Source organism: Diaphorina citri, unplaced genomic scaffold (assembly GCF_000475195.1).
Source record: "Diaphorina citri unplaced genomic scaffold, Diaci psyllid genome assembly version 1.1 scaffold309, whole genome shotgun sequence".
NCBI lineage: Eukaryota > Metazoa > Arthropoda > Insecta > Hemiptera > Psyllidae > Diaphorina > Diaphorina citri.
This window is the reverse complement of record NW_007377744.1, coordinates 214,097-232,679: the sequence shown is the minus strand read 5'-3', so window position 1 is coordinate 232,679 and position 18,583 is coordinate 214,097. Positions and strand designations below refer to the sequence as shown.

Below are 18,583 nucleotides of genomic sequence, written 5' to 3'. Positions count from 1 at the left end.
TAGAATTGAATGCCGTCCCCTGTAACAAACAAAAACAATCGTTAAAACAAGACTACCCAAAATTTAATTTGTGGGACCGACATCGTACTTACTAAATTCAAACAAAATTGATTTCGATTCAAATTGAAATTGAATCTACATCAATCTTTGTGAAATCTATCATGAACTCAAATCATCTCTCGTTCCGAAGTCAAACACACTAACACAGTGTTAGGAACATCGGATCCATTTACCCCAGCTGTAGGCTAATACCGTTATTGGGGCCCTGTTTTTTTTTTTTTTTTTTTTTTTTTTTTTTTTTTTGATGGTGAAATTCTACAACTAGTTTAGATTAGGAGTGAACCTACGTCCTCCTGAGTATTAGGGGAGCATCTTGACCACTACCCCACCAAGGTAGGATAATTTAAAAATTATAAAAATAGCTCAATATACATACATATTTCTAATAAGGGTGGAAACTACTCACCCTTCTGTGCTACTTGAGGTTTAGGAGGCATAATAAGGTCGGGATTATCCTTCAGATCCAGGACTTGAAGCTCACTCAGATGTATTGTGTCGGGTAGTGTAATCAGACGGTTAGACGATAGAATCAGCTTCTTCAAAGATCCACATCTATGGGAAACGAAAGGGAAAGAGGAACATTGTAGGATTTTCCCAATATCTCACTAATCCTAACATCTAATGTTTACCTACCATGCTGGCACCGGTTGCTGTGCGCATTTATATTATACATAGCTACTCATTTTTCTCAGGAGGCTGAGTGGAACAGCCAATCACGGAATCAATCATTTGCATGATAGATTTTTTTTACACCGCCCGGGAGTTGAACCCGGGTCTCCCGCGTGCAAGGCGAGCACAGTGACCATTACACCATGGGAGCTTTTAGAATTCAAACAAGGTTTTATTTGCTTATGAAATATATGTATAGACCTTGTTTAGACTTCGGGAGTAAAGGCACTTTTCAGTCTCATTCTGATAGGACAAACAAAGTATGTTCTATTCTTACCTGCACAAGCCCTCAGGAATCATTTCCAACCGGTTGCTGGCGGCGGAGAATATCTCCAATGCCGACAGCTTTCCAATCCCGGACGGCACTCCCTCAAAGTCCAGCTTGTTGTTGTTGACAAATAGACGCCGCAGGTTAGACAGTTTGGTGAGGGCGGGGGGTAACGCTGACAGCTCGTTGGAGGACAGGTTGAGAACTTCCACTTTGGTCCAAGTTTCTGAGAAGGAAAGTTTGGATTATTTGTCAACTTGTTGTTTCATTACAAAATTTTATCAGTAAATGGTTTCTTCAAATTCCCCTTGCTAAAGAAATAGCAAAGGTTCAGTGCGAAGGGCATCCACTCGTAAAATTTGTATCCAAAACCAAATGTCAGCCCAAAGCAACCACCCTAGTTAGGGCTGATTGAGAGGCTGACGAAAAACGACGACCCCGTATGAACACGGGAAAAGGCGAAGAAAAAGAAAACTCAGACTATTGACAAATCGAATGTGCCTGAAGGTAGATACATAATATGTGATGTGTTCCAGTCTACTCCATCTCAATTCACTTACCAATACTATTCGACAATTCCGTAATCTTATTATTGGACAAATTAATTCTCTTCAGTGACACCAAAGTATACAGGGACTCCGGGACTTTAGTGAACTCATTATGACTCAGATCCAATTCAGACAGGAGGACCAGGTTACTCAAACTCTGCGGCATATTGGCGAGGTTGCGCTGGGTGTTGCGCATGCGCAGTGTGGTCAGGTTGGTGAGTGATGGGAGTTGACGCAGGTGAAAATGACCTGGAGGGGAGAAAAGGGATGTACTCTAGGGTATTTAGCTATTTAGGGTGCCGGGAGGCGCGAACGTTAAGAGTTCGAAGCCACGCCTGGCCTATTCGTAATAATACGAACTAGAGTTTCAAGTTTTTTTTTTTTTAGCATTTAAATCAGTTAAGTAAGCATACCTACTGAAATGCCTATAACAAATGGTGTTTCCTACTTATGTCATACACCTCAGTAAATTTTATGACTTGACTTGTACTTTAACCACCAAACTTTAGATCCAAAGTCCACTAACCACTACACCACTGAGGTTCACTATACACAGTTATGTAGTGTGTACCTACATCACCCTGTCGGCGCGAACGTTAAGAGTTCGAAGCCACGCCTGGCCTATTCGTAATAATACGAACTAGAGTTTCAAGTTTTTTTTTTTTTTAGCATTTAAATCAGTTAAGTAAGCATACCTACTGAAATGCCTATCACAAAGGGTGTTTCCTACTAATGTCATACACCTCGGTAAATTTTATGACTTGACTTGTACTTTAACCACCAAACTTTAGATCCAAAGTCCACTAACCACTATACCACTGAGGTTCACTATACACAATTATGCAGTATGTACCTACATTATCCTGTCATTTTAGCATTTAAATCAGTAAAGCATACCTACTGAAATGCCTATCACAAAGGGTGTTTCCTACTAATGTCATACACCTTGGTAAATTTTATGACTTGACTTGTACTTTAACAACCAAACTTTAGATCCAAAGTCCACTAACCACTAAGGTTCGCTATACACAATTATGCAGTATGTATGTACATCATCCTGTCAACATCTAGTACTCAGGATTTTAGGGCCATATTAATGAACAAAATACTGGATCTCAAGCTGAACTGAAGCACCAATTTCAAACATCTGATTGGGCAAAAAAAAAATTGTCTGACTTGAGAGTTTCCATTTTTGTTCACAAAATAGGGTGCCAGTCTTACCCAGGGGGTTGTTGTCCAGGACCAAAGTCTGAAGCATGGTCAGTCGTCTCATTTGAGGAGGAAGAGCTTCCAGATTATTGTTGCTTAGGTCCAAAAACAAGAGGTCAGTCAGATTCATAAACAAAGCATTGGGGATGTTGTTGATTCTGAAATTAAACAAAAGTGTTCAGAAAATTATGTTGAACTGAAATGGTAATTGAATTTTTTCAAAGCAAGATATTTCTCATACCTACCTTAAGGAGCCTAGTTAACTTAGTTTGAAGCTTGCCTAGGTACATGCCTGCCTTGCAAGCACTAGGTTGTGAGTTTGATTCCTACTAGGGGCAAACATTATACTAAATGATCTAAACTGATAAGGTTTGTTCTTGGAATGTCTGGTTTAATCCTATCCTTTTCAGTCTCATCATAGCAGTATAAATGATGTATATTCTATCTATTCTATTCTGTGCTGTTCTGCTTTTTTCATCTATTATGGGATGATAAGTGCTCCATTTGTAAAGTCCCCTCTATTGAATCTCTATGAAAGTACAGAATCGGTTACTTGATATTCAACTTACGTATTGTGACTTAAATTAAGAACAAGCAAACTCTTGGCATTTTCCAAAGCATCGGGAATTTGCTTGATATTATTGTGGCTCAGATCCAAGGTTGTCAGATCCTCCAAGTGAAACAAGTCCACAGGGATGCCACTGTTTTTGATTTTGTTGTAGCGGAGATTGAGTGTGCGTAAACATTGGAGTTCAGTCAGTTCACCGAACAATTTTTCCAAATTGTTGTTCACAATTGACAAATGTTCCTGAAAGAGAGAAATTTGTTTTTGTTTATTTATTTGATTTGATTTGATTTAAAATTATTTACATAAGGACCTTGTGCTCATTAAAATAAATAATTGAAAAGGAATAATGTATTTTGTTTTGCAACTATATTAGCGGGGGCATAGAGAGTTTTTTTTTTTTTTTTTTTTTTTTTTTTTTTTTTTTTTTTTCCTACCTCCTCCTCCTTTTTCTTCTTCTTCTTCGTCTTCTTCTTTTCTATGACTTGCCCTAGCAGTGTATTGTAAATCTGATTGTTTTACTATAAATTCCCAATGATTTGACAGATTTTGATGGAATTGAACAGATACATCTAAAACACTGCATATCATAGTGTTGATTTCTTCTTCAATTTTTGAAACTTGTTATTTAAATGATGAAGAAAAATAAATAAATAAATCCACATTTACCGGAGAAGATTTTCAGACTGTGTGGCTTGATTCCTTAGTTCTTGTGAAAGTCGCGTGCTCCTCACATTCGACACAGAGCCTCCACCTCTTCTTTGTTTCAGGAGTTGATTCCTTAGTTCTTGTGAAAGTCGCGTGCTCCTCACATTTGACACAGAGCCTCCACCTCTTCTTTGTTTCAGGAGTCGGTTTTCCTGTCGTAGAGTTTCCACCTCTTGCTGCAGAGAACTCAGCGCTTGACTATGTGATGGTGAAACACTTTGCTGAGGAAGAAAATAAAAAATGAATTCAGTAAGCCAGCCTAGTTAGCTTGGAGGGCAGTGAGAACTCAGCGCTTGACTATGTGATGATGAAACACTTTGCTGAGGAAGAAAATAAAATATGAATTCAGTAAGCCAGCCTAGTTAGGTTAGAGGGCAGTGCATCCGGCTTGTAAGGGCTAGGTAAAGGTGTGGCTGTCAATCAACAGCTGGTCAACTATGTTTGGACCTTAACAGATTTGATTTCCACTCAGGTGAACTTTATCCTAAACAGGTAATGTTTGTTCTTGGAACAACTGGCTTTCTCCTATCCTGTCTTGCTTCTCTCTTTGCTTTTGGGCTCCTCTTGTCTCTTTAGGCACTCTCTCTCTCTCTCTCTCTCTCTCTCTCTCTCTCTCTCTCTCTCTTTCTCTCCTACACACACAAGAACTGGTGAGTTTTCAGAGTTGAGGGAAAAGTTTAATTAGATTTTATACACAGACACAGGCCACAAGCGTCTAATGTAGCAGTTGTTCCATTGCTATACGAAATAAAAAACGGCGGTGGAACACTCATCTTTAAAATTAAAAAGAAAAAATAATAATAATGAAATAAAAAAAAATACATACTTAGGTACATACTCGTACCTAGTACATAGGTATAGGTATAGGTAAAATGAGTAGATAAAATTGTCTTATCAAACTTATCATAATAATACACCTAGCACCTACATATGTACCTATCCGGTATCCGGGCTAGTTAGTTTGGAAGGTAGTGGTCCTGTCTTGTAAGCGCGGGTTCGACTCCCACCAGTAAACTTTATCATAAAAAGTCTTTGAAAAAAGTTGGCTTTCTCTCTCTCTCTCTCTCTCTCTCTCCCTCTCACTCCGAATAAAATGAGACATTTTACTCATTTTACTTTACCTATGTTGCGCCTGCTGTACTCGCGAACAAATGGGTATGCAATAACAAGACATTTGAGAAAATGGAAAAGTTCTCACAGAAATCCAAGAGAGCGCTGCACTGTTACGTTTGAGAAATAATGTTTATCCATTGCTAGCGGCGATAGCACGTTTAAGACAAAAATGTTCCCAATGGTTAATGGTTCACTGAAGTTAAGCAAAGTCGTGGATGGTTGGTATCCAAATAGGTATCCCACGAGAGGCAATCGCCTGCTGTTTTTTTTCCAGAACCATTCGAACTGGGTGAGATTAATATGAGGACTTGAGGAGGTGGAACAGAACAATTCGTCTCAAATTACCCTAGTGAATCTTTTTTATAGCAGCAGCGCGCAGACTGATCATACATTTCCAACACTTCTCTCTCTCTCTCTCTCTCTCTCTCTCTCTCTCTCTCTCTCTCTCTCTCTCTCTCTCTCTCTCTCTCTCCCTCTCACTCCGAATAAAAAGATACATTTTACTTTATCTATGTTGCGCCTGCTGTACTCGCGATCAAATGGGTATGCAATAACAAGACATTTGAGAAAATGGAAAACTTCTCACAGAAATCCAACAGAGCGCTGCACTGTTAAGTTTGAGACATCACTTCATCTATCAGTCAGCGGTGATAGCACGTTGAATACACTAGTTTTCAATGGGTCACGAAGGGTAAGCAACGGTCCGCGTGGTTGGTATCGGGATGGGTGACCATATCGGCAATCGTGTGCTGCTGGTTTTTTTTTTTCGGCCCCACTCAAGCTACGTGAAGATAATGTGAGAAGGCGAGTAGCCTGTCGCTGAATGGTGGGTTAACATAACCTATGCCACATCCCTTAAGCGTTCCTTGCAAGGTCCATTTCACAGAACGCTCTTACTTCTTCGTCGTCTTCTTTGCCTATTTCCGTGTTCACCAGCCTCACAATCAGCCCTATTGACCAGAAGGGACTTGAGATGTTTAGCACACTTCATATACTCGTTCACATCACAGATGACGCACATAGCTCCGGCAGAGTTATACTGGAACTGTAACAGATGTTCATATATAACACGGTGGAAGCGTATACCCAACTCTGTCATCACGGCAGACACGTTGGCTCCGTCTAGACACGCGTTGATCTGTTTAATACACGACGCGATGTACACGCACACATTGGTGCACGCTGTGGAAGCCAACGTGTCAATGTCGCCTTCCGGTTTGAAGTCTGACTTCCTCTGTTCTGACTGGAGATAGATTTTGATCCAGGACACAATCGCGTTCAAACTCCGATCCAAGCCTGCTTGTATTTTGAGTTCCGTGTCATCTAGGAGTTGCTTCTTCTTGTGTTGACAGTCGCCAAGCTTACTAGAATTCACCACCAGGGGGACTAACACGTCTACAAAGTGTTTCTCCAGTAGATGTATAATCGTGTTTGCTTGCGATACAATATTGAAGAAGTAAATGACAGGTTGGCTGCTCTTGGTCTCAGGGATAGGGACTGTATGTATACCAAGCTCTATACCATAGTCCACATGTTCTATCAAATAATAGAATTCACCACCAGGGGGACTAACACGTCTACAAAGTGTTTCTCCAGTAGATGTATAATCGTGTTTGCTTGCGATACAATATTGAAAAAGTAAATGACAGGCTGGCTGCTCTTGGTCTCAGGGATAGGGACTGTATGTATACCAAGCTCTATACCATAGTCCACATGTTCTATCAGATAGTTCAACATCACATCGAATATCATCTGCGCATGCGCTGCTTCCTGTTCTAATCTGGAGAGCATATGACATCGCTCTAGCGCCATCTTGGTTTCCTGAAGAAGAGCAATAGCGACCTCTACCGACAGGAAGGTTTCACCTTTGACTAAAAAAAAAAAAAAAAAAAAAAAAAAAAAAAAAACTTACGAGTATAAGGATGCTCTTCGCACTCCACCTTTGCTATTTCTCTAGCAACGGACATTTTGGACTGGTCTCCTCCCTGTTTAAAGACCTAAGTCCTTCAGCCAAACCCCGTAAGATGTCGTACGACTAAAAACTAATACCTAAGGTTTCACCACCATAATCCTCTATGTTGGCGATGTTAATGTTCGCCCGGGCACCTATCACAGCCTGTGAAACAGAAAATAAATAAACCTTATGTTATCCTGCTGGCTTTTTTTTTTTTTCTTTTACCATTTTCTGGTTCCCTTCGACTACTCCTGTAGGAAGTTTGAGAGGAGACACCTACTGGGAAATTGCATCAATACCACGTTCGAATCTCCAATCTAACAATTTTTTTTTTCAAGGTTTGATAGAGGGCACTGTAACTATTCCCTTCGACTACTCCTGTAGGAAGTTTGAGAGGAGACACCTACTGGGAAATTGCATCAATACCACGTTCGAATCTCCAATCTAACAACTTTTTTTTTCAAGGTTTGATAGAGGGCACTGTAACTACTGAGGTCGAAGAGAGAAGGACAAGATAGGAGAAAGTCAGCCGTTCTGCACACGAACATTATTAGGATAAAGTCCTCTCCGGGCGAGAATGGAACCCCGCGGCCTAGAATAAAGTCTACCCCTGGCGGGAATCGGAGGTCGAAGAGAGAAGGACAAGATAGGAGAAAGTCAGCCGTTCTGCACACGAACATTATTAGGATAAAGTCCTCTCCGGGCGAGAATCGAACCCCGCGGCCTAGAATAAAGTCTACCCCTGGCGGGAATCGACCCCGCGGTCTACAACATACCTGTAGGTCTCACCTTAGGTCTTGCAGACCGCCTGATTGCAGCTGTTTCTTCTGATGGCCTTTAGACTCGTAGTACTTCTGCAGCAGGTAGCCACAGCGTTCTTTCAGACGAGTGGTTTCTACTTACCTGTAGGTCTCGCCTTAGATCTTGCAGACCGCCTGATTGCAGCTGTTTCTTCTGATGGCCTTTTAGACTCGTAGTATTTCTGTAGCAAGTAGCCACAGCGTTCTTTCAGACGAGTGGTTTCTACTTACCTGTAGGTCTCGCCTCAGGTCTTGCAGACCGCCTGATTGCAGCTGTTTCTTCTGATGGCCTTTAGACTCGTAGTACTTCTGCAGCAGGTAGCCACAGCGTTCTTTCAGACGAGTGGTTTCTACTTACCTGTAGGTCTCGCCTCAGGTCTTGCAGACCGCCTGATTGCAGCTGTTTCTTCTGATGGCCTTTAGACTCGTAGTACTTCTGCAGCAGGTAGCCACAGCGTTCTTTCAGACTAGTGGTTTCCACCTGGATATAAGTGTCCAGGTATTTCTGGAAGATGTTCTGCGTGAGTTTGGTGAGGTAGGTGTCATCCGCTCCCATGTTGTACTGGGCGAGATCATGACTCACCTGTAAAGCAAACGAGGTTAATGTTAGAGGTCAGAGGGGTAATAATAGATATAAATTTATTTGTCGATCATTAGACAGTTAGACACTCGTACATTTAAAAGTATAGCCATATTCCCAAGCACCGAGTTAAAAAAAAAAAAAAAAACGTTGAACCAGCCGGGAATCGAACCCAGAACCTTCAGTGTTCAAGCCAACTGAGATACCCACTCGGGCACGGAGCGGAGGTTTCACCAACGTTTTTATTTCGTAGCAATGAAACAACTGCTATATTAGACTCTTGTGGTCTGTGTCGTAGCACGCCCATCCCGCAGTATGTCCCTCATCAGATGGACGAGAAGAGACACAATACTTCCCATTTAGGTGCTGGGTCAACACGAGAACACCAGAAAGTAACCCGTTGAAATGTTTGCAGTGCAATAGTCCTAAACTAAAATGGACGCGGCACATCAGGGATCAGGAAGAGACCGCCTTAACATAATAATAATAATAGGTGCTGGCTCAACACGAGAACCAGGTTGGTTGCTATACTATTACTTACCTGCTGAGTTTTCATATACACATCCATCAAATGAGTCAGGTATAGTTTCTTGTCTCTCTCATCACTCAGAATAGCGACAATATGGTTCTGTAGCTTGAGATGAAAGATGTTCAGTACGAACTTGGCCATGACTTGGTCTGGATTGGGAATAACTTTACTTAGTTTAAGACAATCAGGAAAGACTCCCTCATCTATGGATTCATTAATAAGAAATACTAGTGGATCCACCAAAAAAGTATTCTAATTCATTCTCCAGTTATTGCCCTAATGGTACTTGGAGTTTCTAGTCTTATATCTGCTACACATGTTCAGACTATCTGACCCAGGTTGGGTCTGTCAGATAGTCTGAGCTTGAGTGGCGGAAACCTCTAGGGACCTACATAGGTCTGTTAGACCATCCGAGAGACCTAGGTATCAAGCTTTTTCTGCCAGTGGGGAGAGAGAGAGAGAGAGAGAGAGGGAGGGAGAGGGAGAGGGAGAGAGAGGGAGAGGGGGAGAGAAGGGGAGAGAAGGGGTAGAACAAAATAGCTGAGAATAAAGTAAGTAGAAACTTGTTGGGTAAGAACGAAGTTTACTGGGAAAGAGAGGGAGGAAAGGGAAGAGAGGGAGAGAGAAAGACAAAGGAGGGAGTGAGTGAGAGAGACAATAAATGGGGGAATATAATGGGAACACAAAAAGGGATGAAGGAGGGAGAAGAGAGAGATAGGAAAGGGAGTGTGAGGGAGGGAGAGAGACAAAAATACATGAACTAGATAAGAATATGATGGGAACACAAAGTAATCAATACTATGTAAGAGAAAGAGAGATAGAGAACTTTTTTTTTTAAAATTAAATTTCGGGGGGAAAAAACCCCCCTAAAAAAAAAACTTAAAAAAAAAAAAAAAAAAAACAGCGTCGATAGCACGTTGAATGCACCAGTTCGCCATGGTTCACTGAAGGTAAGCAACGTTGCACGTGGTTAGTACCCGGATGGGTGACCATGGGGGCAATCGCGTGCTGCTGGGTTCCCGGCTCCACTCTGGCTGGATGAGGTTAAATTGAGGAGGCGGGTAGCTTGTCACCGAATGGTGAGTAAAACCCACGTAACGAGAAGTTGTTAAAAGTGACATTCTTCTTCTTCTTCCTAGCCTTTTCCTATTTAAATAGGGTCGGCGTTTCTTGTCAGTCTCTTCCAGGCAGCCCTGTTGCGTTCATCATCATCATCAACTTGATAAGGAGAACCAAAAAGGCAGTTCTTTTTGGTTTTTGGTTCTCCTTATCAAGTTGACCCACAGAACTTATATATAATGACTGCTGAAACCCTCCAAGAGTTCATCATCATCATCACCATCAATCCATAATCGTTCCATCATGGGACGGGTCGATGTACGAAGCCTCTCCACCAATTTCGATCATTGTATCTCTGCTCCCTCTCGATGTCGTTCCAATTTCCTTGTTTTCTTTGAATATCGGCTCTCATGACATCACTATATCGGTATCTCCGTCTTCCTCTTGGTCTCATACCTTCCATTCTCATCTGTTGGGTTATAAGTCTTATAACTAACCTAAACCCAAAATAAGAGGGCCTGCTCTTAAAGGCAAAAACCAATTTCCTTGTTTTCTTTGAATATCAGCTCTGATGACATCACTATATCGGTATCTCGGTCTTCCTCTTGGTCTCATACCTTCCATTTCTCACCTGTTGCGTTATTTATAACTAACCTAAACCCAAAATAAGAGGGTCTGCTCTTAAAGGCAAAAAAGAAAGGAAAATCAACTTATTTGGTAATAATATTTCTCTAATTGATAGATTACATTAAAATATAGGTACATTACATTCTATGTTACAGTGTTATTGTCTACAGGGGAATTAACAAACTAGTAATAGGATGGCTAAAAGCACTTTTTGGTAAAAAGTAATGTAGGCATCGCGGCACGTAGATCTACTTACCAAGTTAAGCAACGTTGGGTTTGGTTAAGGCCGAATGGTGATAGCAAAACAAAGTATTTCCTACCATGGGATGGGATGAAACAAGAACTATTTTTTATTAGTCATACACCAGGGTAATGGTCTTGAGCCATGTTTTATTGAATCACAGTCGCATCGTTAAGCAACGTTGGGTTTGGTTAAGGCCGAATGGTGATAGCAAAACAAAGTATTTCCTACCATGGCATGGGATGGGATGAAAAAAGAACTAATTTTTATCAGTCATACACCAGGGTAATGGTCTTGAGCCATGTTCACAGTCGCATCGTGAGGGTTTGGTCTTACTCTTTCGAAGAATACCCTTTGAAATGCCTCTTGCTTGTTGGGCTGTTTAGGGTTATGTATAACAATAATGCGACCAATAAACGTCGCAATATCAATACTATCGGTCAATCGATTTAATCTAAGTAGATTTTTGATGAATCTTGGATGCCCGTGACACAGCTGCTCCAGCTTCTCACATTTCTTACGCTGACGATCTTGCAACACTTTGAAATCCCTGTCAACACAATAAACAAACTACTGGCTTAATAATATTTTCTAAATGGAATACTTTGTCAAGTAGCGTTATAACTAGGGCAGTCAAGTGGAGACAGAGAGGGAGGGAGGGGGAAGGGGGGAGAGAGAGAGAGAGAGAGAGAGAGAGAGAGGGAGAGGGAGGGAGAGAGAGAGAAAATAACCAACTCACTTTATACACTGCACAAATGTTTCTTCCATTACAACAGGATCGAATATTTCCACTCCTTCCTTTTTGGAGTTGCCGAGGATTTTCCATGCCAACTTCTCAATGAACTGCTCAGGATCATATGGATCCTGAAAGAAGAGAAAAATAGGGTTATTAAATGTGAAACCTCTTCAATTTTTTGAGTACATTACACATCATAACATTACCAAGAGTCTGATTTAATTTACTACATTTTTCTAGCCCTCACTAATTACTAAAAAAAAAAAAAAAAAAAAAAAAAACTGGGATCTTTTCGCCCTTCTGATGAGAGGAACTACGGGATGGGTATGCTACGAGCTACGACACAGACCACACGAGTCTAATGTAGCAGTTGTTTCATTGCTACGAAATAAGAACAGCGATGAAACACTCATCTTTTTTTTTACTCACTCTTCACAGTTGCTGTGAAGAGTAACAGCTATTTGTGTTCTTCTTTTCAAGATGAATCTTCACAAAGTCACGTCAGAATCTATCAATATATTTTTTACTCACCTTTAAAGTGACTGAGAATGTTGGCAATCTCTTGCATCCGCGTCAGATCACTGGTACGATGTGCCTTGACAAACTCCTCTATCAGACACCGCTCTATCTCGTCATACTTGGCCGCTATCTTTGCCTTAGCCTCGGAGAATTTCTCATCAGGTATCTCCTGTGAGATGTGGTAGAGCTTCTGAATAATGTCGGCAGCCTCGTCGATGTGATCTTTGTCATTAAACACACCTCACAAGGCTAAGTGCACCATATAACACATTGACTTCAATGGGAATCAAACCCAGGACCCCTCATGTGCAAGGCTAGTGGGACACCTAAATGGCCACAGAGGTTTCTAATCAGGATGTATCATTCTGGAGCAAGTCTAAAGAATAGTCTCATCACCAAAGCCAGAGCCTCATCAGAAAAAAAAAATCTGATTGAGGCACTACAGAACAAAAAACACATTATTCTTACCTACCAGTAAATGTTCAAGGAAAATCAATATAAATAATTAATACTTACACACCGATGCATTGGAAAACCATACATAGGTACAAGGTCATCATATAATATTAGAAATGAACATGACCCAGTAATGTAATTTGTCAAGTAACTATTAATAGAATATTACATAGGGAAAAGACAAAAAGAACCAATACCATACTATGGTTAGTCTTGTTTATCTGGTCAGAGAGAGCTCAAAAGTCTCTTTATCATTTCTATCCTTTATGTATATTAACATAGCCAACACTAAAAGCTCAACTCAGAACCCTATTTAAAACTTTGTTTATAGGCATACTTTCTGGAATAATTACTTTATCATTCTCCTAAATAACCTGCAAATGTGAGAACAAGTCTCACACCTGTGAGATGTGGTAGAGCTTCTGAATAATGTCGGCAGCCTCGTCGATGTGATCTTTGTCATTAAACACATCGATGAGGAGAGGCCCGGGGGATAGGAACTCCGAGAAGTAGGTCATCAGCTTCTGAGCCTCCACAGCACGCGATCTAGAATAAAATTATAATAAGAATGCATATGGGGTCGAGTGGATTGGAACACATCACATGCCTTCAGGCACACTCCATTTGTCAAGGGTTTAGGCATTGCCTTGCTCTTGGGATCAATTTAATTTGAAGAAACCCATTTACTGATTGCTCCATATAATGCTACAGACAGCTCCATGGCAGAGACTACCTCTGACAGTGCAATGGCTCAAACCTGAGTATCAACAAGTCTTGACGGAGGTAAGAATAATGAGTACCTTAGGATAGGTTGTGATGTAAGTTTTGAATAAAAACTTTATATGGTCTTGGAAAAGCTCCCCCTTGTAAAAACTCTAAGGGGATTTTTTTATCAAGAAATTTTAAGTAAATAATCTAAATTTAATAGAATTGTTATCTGGATTTTTGGATTCCTCAGGCAAAAAAAAAAAAAAAACACAAAACAAACAAACAAATTAGAATACTAGAATATCAGGAAGAGAGGAAAGAAAGAAGTCATGGGAAAATGGGCCTTGAAAGTCAATAAAATTTTATGACAGTGGGAAAAGTTCAAACCAAAGAAGATTTGCCTTTGGAGGCCCACTTTTAAATGTGTAATATTTTTTAAAGGAAATTATACAAAAAACAAGGGATAGTTTTTTTTAAGTTCTAAGACTGTTTATTGCACTAGGTACTAGGTTTAATCCTTTTCCTCTCAATTCTCAGTTCCCCACTCTTCCCAAGTATATGGCAATGAAAATGGGCCCTCTTGATCCCAAACTCGTAAAACCACCCAAATCTCATCCTCAAGAACCAGACAGTGATGATGATCCTCTCTGCTCCCTCTGTCACAAACCAATCGAGGAAGTAGACAAACTCAGCCCTCTTGATCCCAAACTCGTAAAACCACCCAAATCTCATCCTCAAGAACCAGACAGTGATGATGATCCTCTTTGCTCCCTCTGTCAGAAACCAATCGAGGAAACAGACAAACTTGCCTGTCCGAAATGCACAATGCTTGCACATATGATATGTTTGGCAAATTATTTCCTGCGAGGGTCCGGCCATTATGTTCCTGTAGACGGGAAATGTGTAGAATGTGCCGGCTATTTGCGATGGGGAGATTTGATCGAGAAGAATCGAGAGAGAAGATGACAGATGATGTTTGTGAGGAGATTGATTGTGTGAATGGAGAACCCGTATTGTTGGTAAGTTCAAAGTCTAATGACCTTGATTTTTTTATGTAAAAAATAGGAGGAACAACAACAAGTTTCATCACAGTTAATCAACCCATATTTTAAAAGTGGAAAAATGGGAAACAGAATCATTTCAGATTACAAAAGAAAAACATGCGTTTTTTTTTTTTTTGTTCATTTTGAAAAATCATTCAAACTGTCCGTCCACTGTCCATTGCAACGAACATCGGCAGAGTAATAATGTATTAGCCTATTAGCCATGATTAAACAAAACCTTGCTTAGATCTCACTGCTTGATAACGGAATGTGTGTTAAATAGGATGGCTGGGGACCTTTCATTAGTTTAGAGCGCTTTTTGGTGGTCTCATCACTTTCGTTTTAACCTTTTTGTAGGCCTTAATGGTGGCTTCAAATATTACTCTTTCATTCAACCTATTTCATGAAGTTTACCCTACCGATTTCATAAACGTTTCACGTTTAATACAATGTAAGGTATAAGGTAAAACGCAAGTTATATCTCTTTGAGCTAATGGTTGTTTTTAAAATAAAATTACGTACTGATGATTATTAAAGTAAGTGAGAGTGAGTGATGATGATAAAAAGCTGTTTTGAAAATAATAATAATAAATACCTACAAGAATCAAAGGGTGCTCTGTGTGTCTCATTCTTGTGTTTACAATATTTAATCGATGAATCAGACTAATGATGAAGACAGACAGTGGACTGTTTCTGAAAGAGACTGTTATCAGTAGGCGCAGTGGTTCTTAACCTTTTGGTCTCCCGGTACCTTTCTGGAGTAGAAAGTGACTAGTTTCCGTCTCTTAGGGGCGAGACTGTTATCAGTAGGCGCAGTGGTTCTTAACCTTTTGGTCTCCCGGTACCTTTCTGGAGTAGAAAGTGACTAGTTTCCGTCTCTTATAGGGGCAGATGAATAAGAACTCTCAGGTCTTATTGGCTGGTTGAGCTAGTTCACTTTTCCCAACCTCGCTCTGAGACCTCTCATCCACCAATGAAATCATTGGCATTCACTTTTTTTTAGAGGTTTGATTCTGGGGACTCTAACAACGGAGTTCTTATCCGTATCCCGCAATCGAAGAGAGGACAGGATAGGAGAAAGCCAGTCGTTCCGAGAACGAACCGTATCTGTTTAGGATAAAATTCGCCCCGGGCGGGAATCGAACTCGCGCTTACGCTTACAAGGCAGGCGCGCTACTGTCCGACTAGGCTGACTTTTTTTTGGAACTACCTATTCGACCAAGTTTAAAAGAGTAAATGCGACAAACCTCTGTGGACAGTTAGTCATCACCTCTGTTATCAGTAGAGTGATGTATTGGCTGGTTGAGCTAGTTCACTTTTCCCAACCTCGCTCTGAGACCTCTCATCCACCAATGAAATCATTGGCATTCACTTTTTTTTTTAGAGGTTTGATTCTGGGGACTCTAACAACGGAGTTCTTATCCGTATCCCGCAATCGAAGAGAGGACAGGATAGAAGAAAGCCACTCGTTCCGAGAACGAACCGTATCTGTTTGGGATAAAATTCCCCCCGGGCGGGAATCGAACTCGCGCTTACGCTTACAAGGCAGGCGCGCTACTGTCCGACTAGGCTGACTTTTTTTTGGAACTACCTATTCGACCAAGTTTAAAAGAGTGAATGCGACAAACCTCTGTGGACAGTTAGTCATCCCCTCTGTTATCAGTAGAGTGATAAAAGAGTTTGTGTAACAAACACTGTCTTACATTTTCCGTCTAAAACAAAAACTGATTGATTTCTTTTCGATTGAACGAGGAAGAATCGATAGATGTATATCAGTAGAGTTTTCCTATCAAACGCAGCCATCCATTTTCCGCGTAAAGGAAAAATTCTGTTATTTTTAATTATTATTAATTTTTCCCCCAAATAAGACTGCCAGTTGAAACAACCGAATCAAATCACACAGGTCAAATATACATATTCGATTGAACGAGGAAGAATCGATAGATGTATATCAGTAGAGTTTTCCTATCAAACGCAGCCATCCATTTTCCGCGTAAAGGAAAAAAATCTGTTATTTTTAATTATTATTAATTTTTTCCCCAAATAAGACTGCCAGTTGAAACAACCAAATCAAATCAAACAGGGCAAATATACATATACTGTAATTTTAACAAACATCACCAAATCACCACAAATACGCAAACTCATTTGAAGGAATGTTTAAGGTGTCCATTTAGCACACTCTAATAAATTTCAATACAGAAAAGATGTCCACTTGTTTTCTGATATGTGTGGCACTCTTTGTCACTTAGTCAAGTTATATTATGTATAGCAAGGTGGTTTTAAATATTTTCCTCTCTTGACTGCTGGAATCTGTGGAATTGCATGACGTGACTCGAAGTGCGCAACTGAGTTTCAATAAATAAACTTTTTTCAAAAGCATAAAAATCGTTTCCTTATCTTAGTCCGTTATCAAGAAAAACAATCTGAAAAGTGTGTGTGGACAAAAAGTTCTTTTCTCATCGTACATTTTGCAGTAACAAGATTGATTTTGTTGTACCTTTAAGAAACAGTGGATCAATTGTTTTTCTTTTTTTCCCCCACAAAATCGAACTTCAATACGAAGTTCGATATTTGTTTTGATTAAATAACCTAAATTACGATAAACTGTGGACTTCTGCTAGAAATCTTACTTTATAATATTGTCGAAATATTTTTCACACCATCAGCTAAAACGAATTACAAAGCAATGACGATTAACGGTGGACTTTGTTTTTCCTAAAAAATAAATCTTTGATTCTAAATTTTTGAATTTATCAGCCAATAAATAATAGATATTTTTAGTTCTTTTCTCATCGTACATTTTGCAGTGACAAGATTGATTTTGTTGTACCTTTAAGAAACAGTGGATCAATTGTTTTTCTTTTTTTTCCCACAAAATCGAACTTCAATACGAACTTCGATATTTGTTTTGATTAAATAACCTGAATTACGATAAACTGTGGACTTCTGCTAGAAATCTTACTTTATAATATTGTCGAAATATTTTTCACACCATCAGATAAAACGAATTACAAAGCAATGACGATTAACGGTGGACTTTGTTTTTCCTAAAAAATAAAACTTTGATTCTAAATTTTTGAATTTATCAGCCAATAAATTATAGACATTTTTTACTTTCTACTGTTTTCTCTCTAAATAATAAAGTCTCAATATTGTCTAAAATGTTCGGAAGCGGATGTGTAAAGCAAATTAGAAAGTTGGAACGATAAACCATTAAACCGGAAGGAAAAACGATGACCATTTTTTTTTTTACTTTCTACTGTTTTCTCTCTAAATAATAAAGTCTCAATATTGTCTAAAATGTTCGGAAGCGGATGTGTAAAGCAAATTAGGAAGTTGGAACGATAAACCATTAAACCGGAAGGAAAAACGATGACCATTTCGCATTCGTGTCATAAACACGATGTACCACATCCCTTATCGTTAACAATACGTCATTACCGCCCGGAACACGGAACCACATCATATAACATTTCGAAGGTGCTTATAACATCATAATATTCCTGCTAAAGCCCGAAAAAAAGGCTGTATACCAGTGCATAAAGGAATGACCATTTCGCATTCGTGTCATAAACACGATGTACCACATCCCTTATCGTTAACAATACGTCATTACCGCCCGGAAAAGCTTTATATCATCGGTTAATAATAACTAATAACACTTCGAAGGTGCTTATAACATCATAATATTCCTGCTAAATCCCGAAAAAAAGGCTGTATACCAGTGCATAAAGGAACTTCAAATTACTTTTACGCTAGGCTTTATATCAGTGTATAAAGAAACTTGTGTTTACTTTTACACACCAAAAAGGCTTTTTATCAGTGCTTTAACGAACTTGAAATTGCTTTACGGACCAAAAAGGCTTTTTAAAAGAAACTTCAAATTACTTTTACTCGCCAGGCTTTAAATCATCGGATAAAGAAATTTCAAACTCGCTATCATCTTCGGTCTATAAGAGGCTGTCTATCTATGAAGTTGCTGCGGAGTGTGGCTACTATTCAGGATATTATATTCTGATTGAAAAGTCATGGAGGACAAAGTTAACCGGGGTCAATTTGTGCTGCTCATATGTCTGTCGCTACACTTCGCTATAGTCTCCATCAATCATACGAAGCCCACGTTTCAGAACTGTGTCCCTCACTCACACGTAAGTACCTGATCCTTATTACTAGTTCTTTTCATTCCTA

The 18,583-nt window shown here is 39.7% G+C and overlaps 2 protein-coding genes and 1 long non-coding RNA gene across 3 annotated transcripts in view; 1 reads left to right on the top strand and 2 right to left on the bottom strand.

The window, feature by feature from the left end:
* The window catches only part of LOC103507366 (exocyst complex component 5), a 31,280-nt gene that overhangs the window by 8,321 nt on the left and 4,376 nt on the right, over positions 1–18,583 (bottom strand). Inside the window, 1 exon segment of the mRNA XM_026822257.1 lies at positions 12,198–12,420. Within this exon segment, the coding sequence (XP_026678058.1) occupies positions 12,198–12,420 (223 nt within the window).
* Positions 3,989–4,249, bottom strand: LOC113466668. The gene is made up of 2 exons (XR_003390999.1): positions 4,152–4,249; positions 3,989–4,073 (listed from the first exon to the last, which is right to left on the bottom strand). It is a non-coding gene; the product is annotated as an uncharacterized LOC113466668 (long non-coding RNA).
* Positions 13,317–18,543, top strand: LOC108252160 (structure-specific endonuclease subunit SLX1). The gene is made up of 4 exons (XM_026822256.1): positions 13,317–13,424; positions 13,887–13,957; positions 14,075–14,368; positions 18,297–18,543. The coding sequence occupies exons 1-3, from the start codon at positions 13,344–13,346 to the stop codon at positions 14,313–14,315; spliced, it is 393 nt and encodes a 130-aa protein (XP_026678057.1). The 5' UTR covers positions 13,317–13,343; the 3' UTR covers positions 14,316–14,368; positions 18,297–18,543.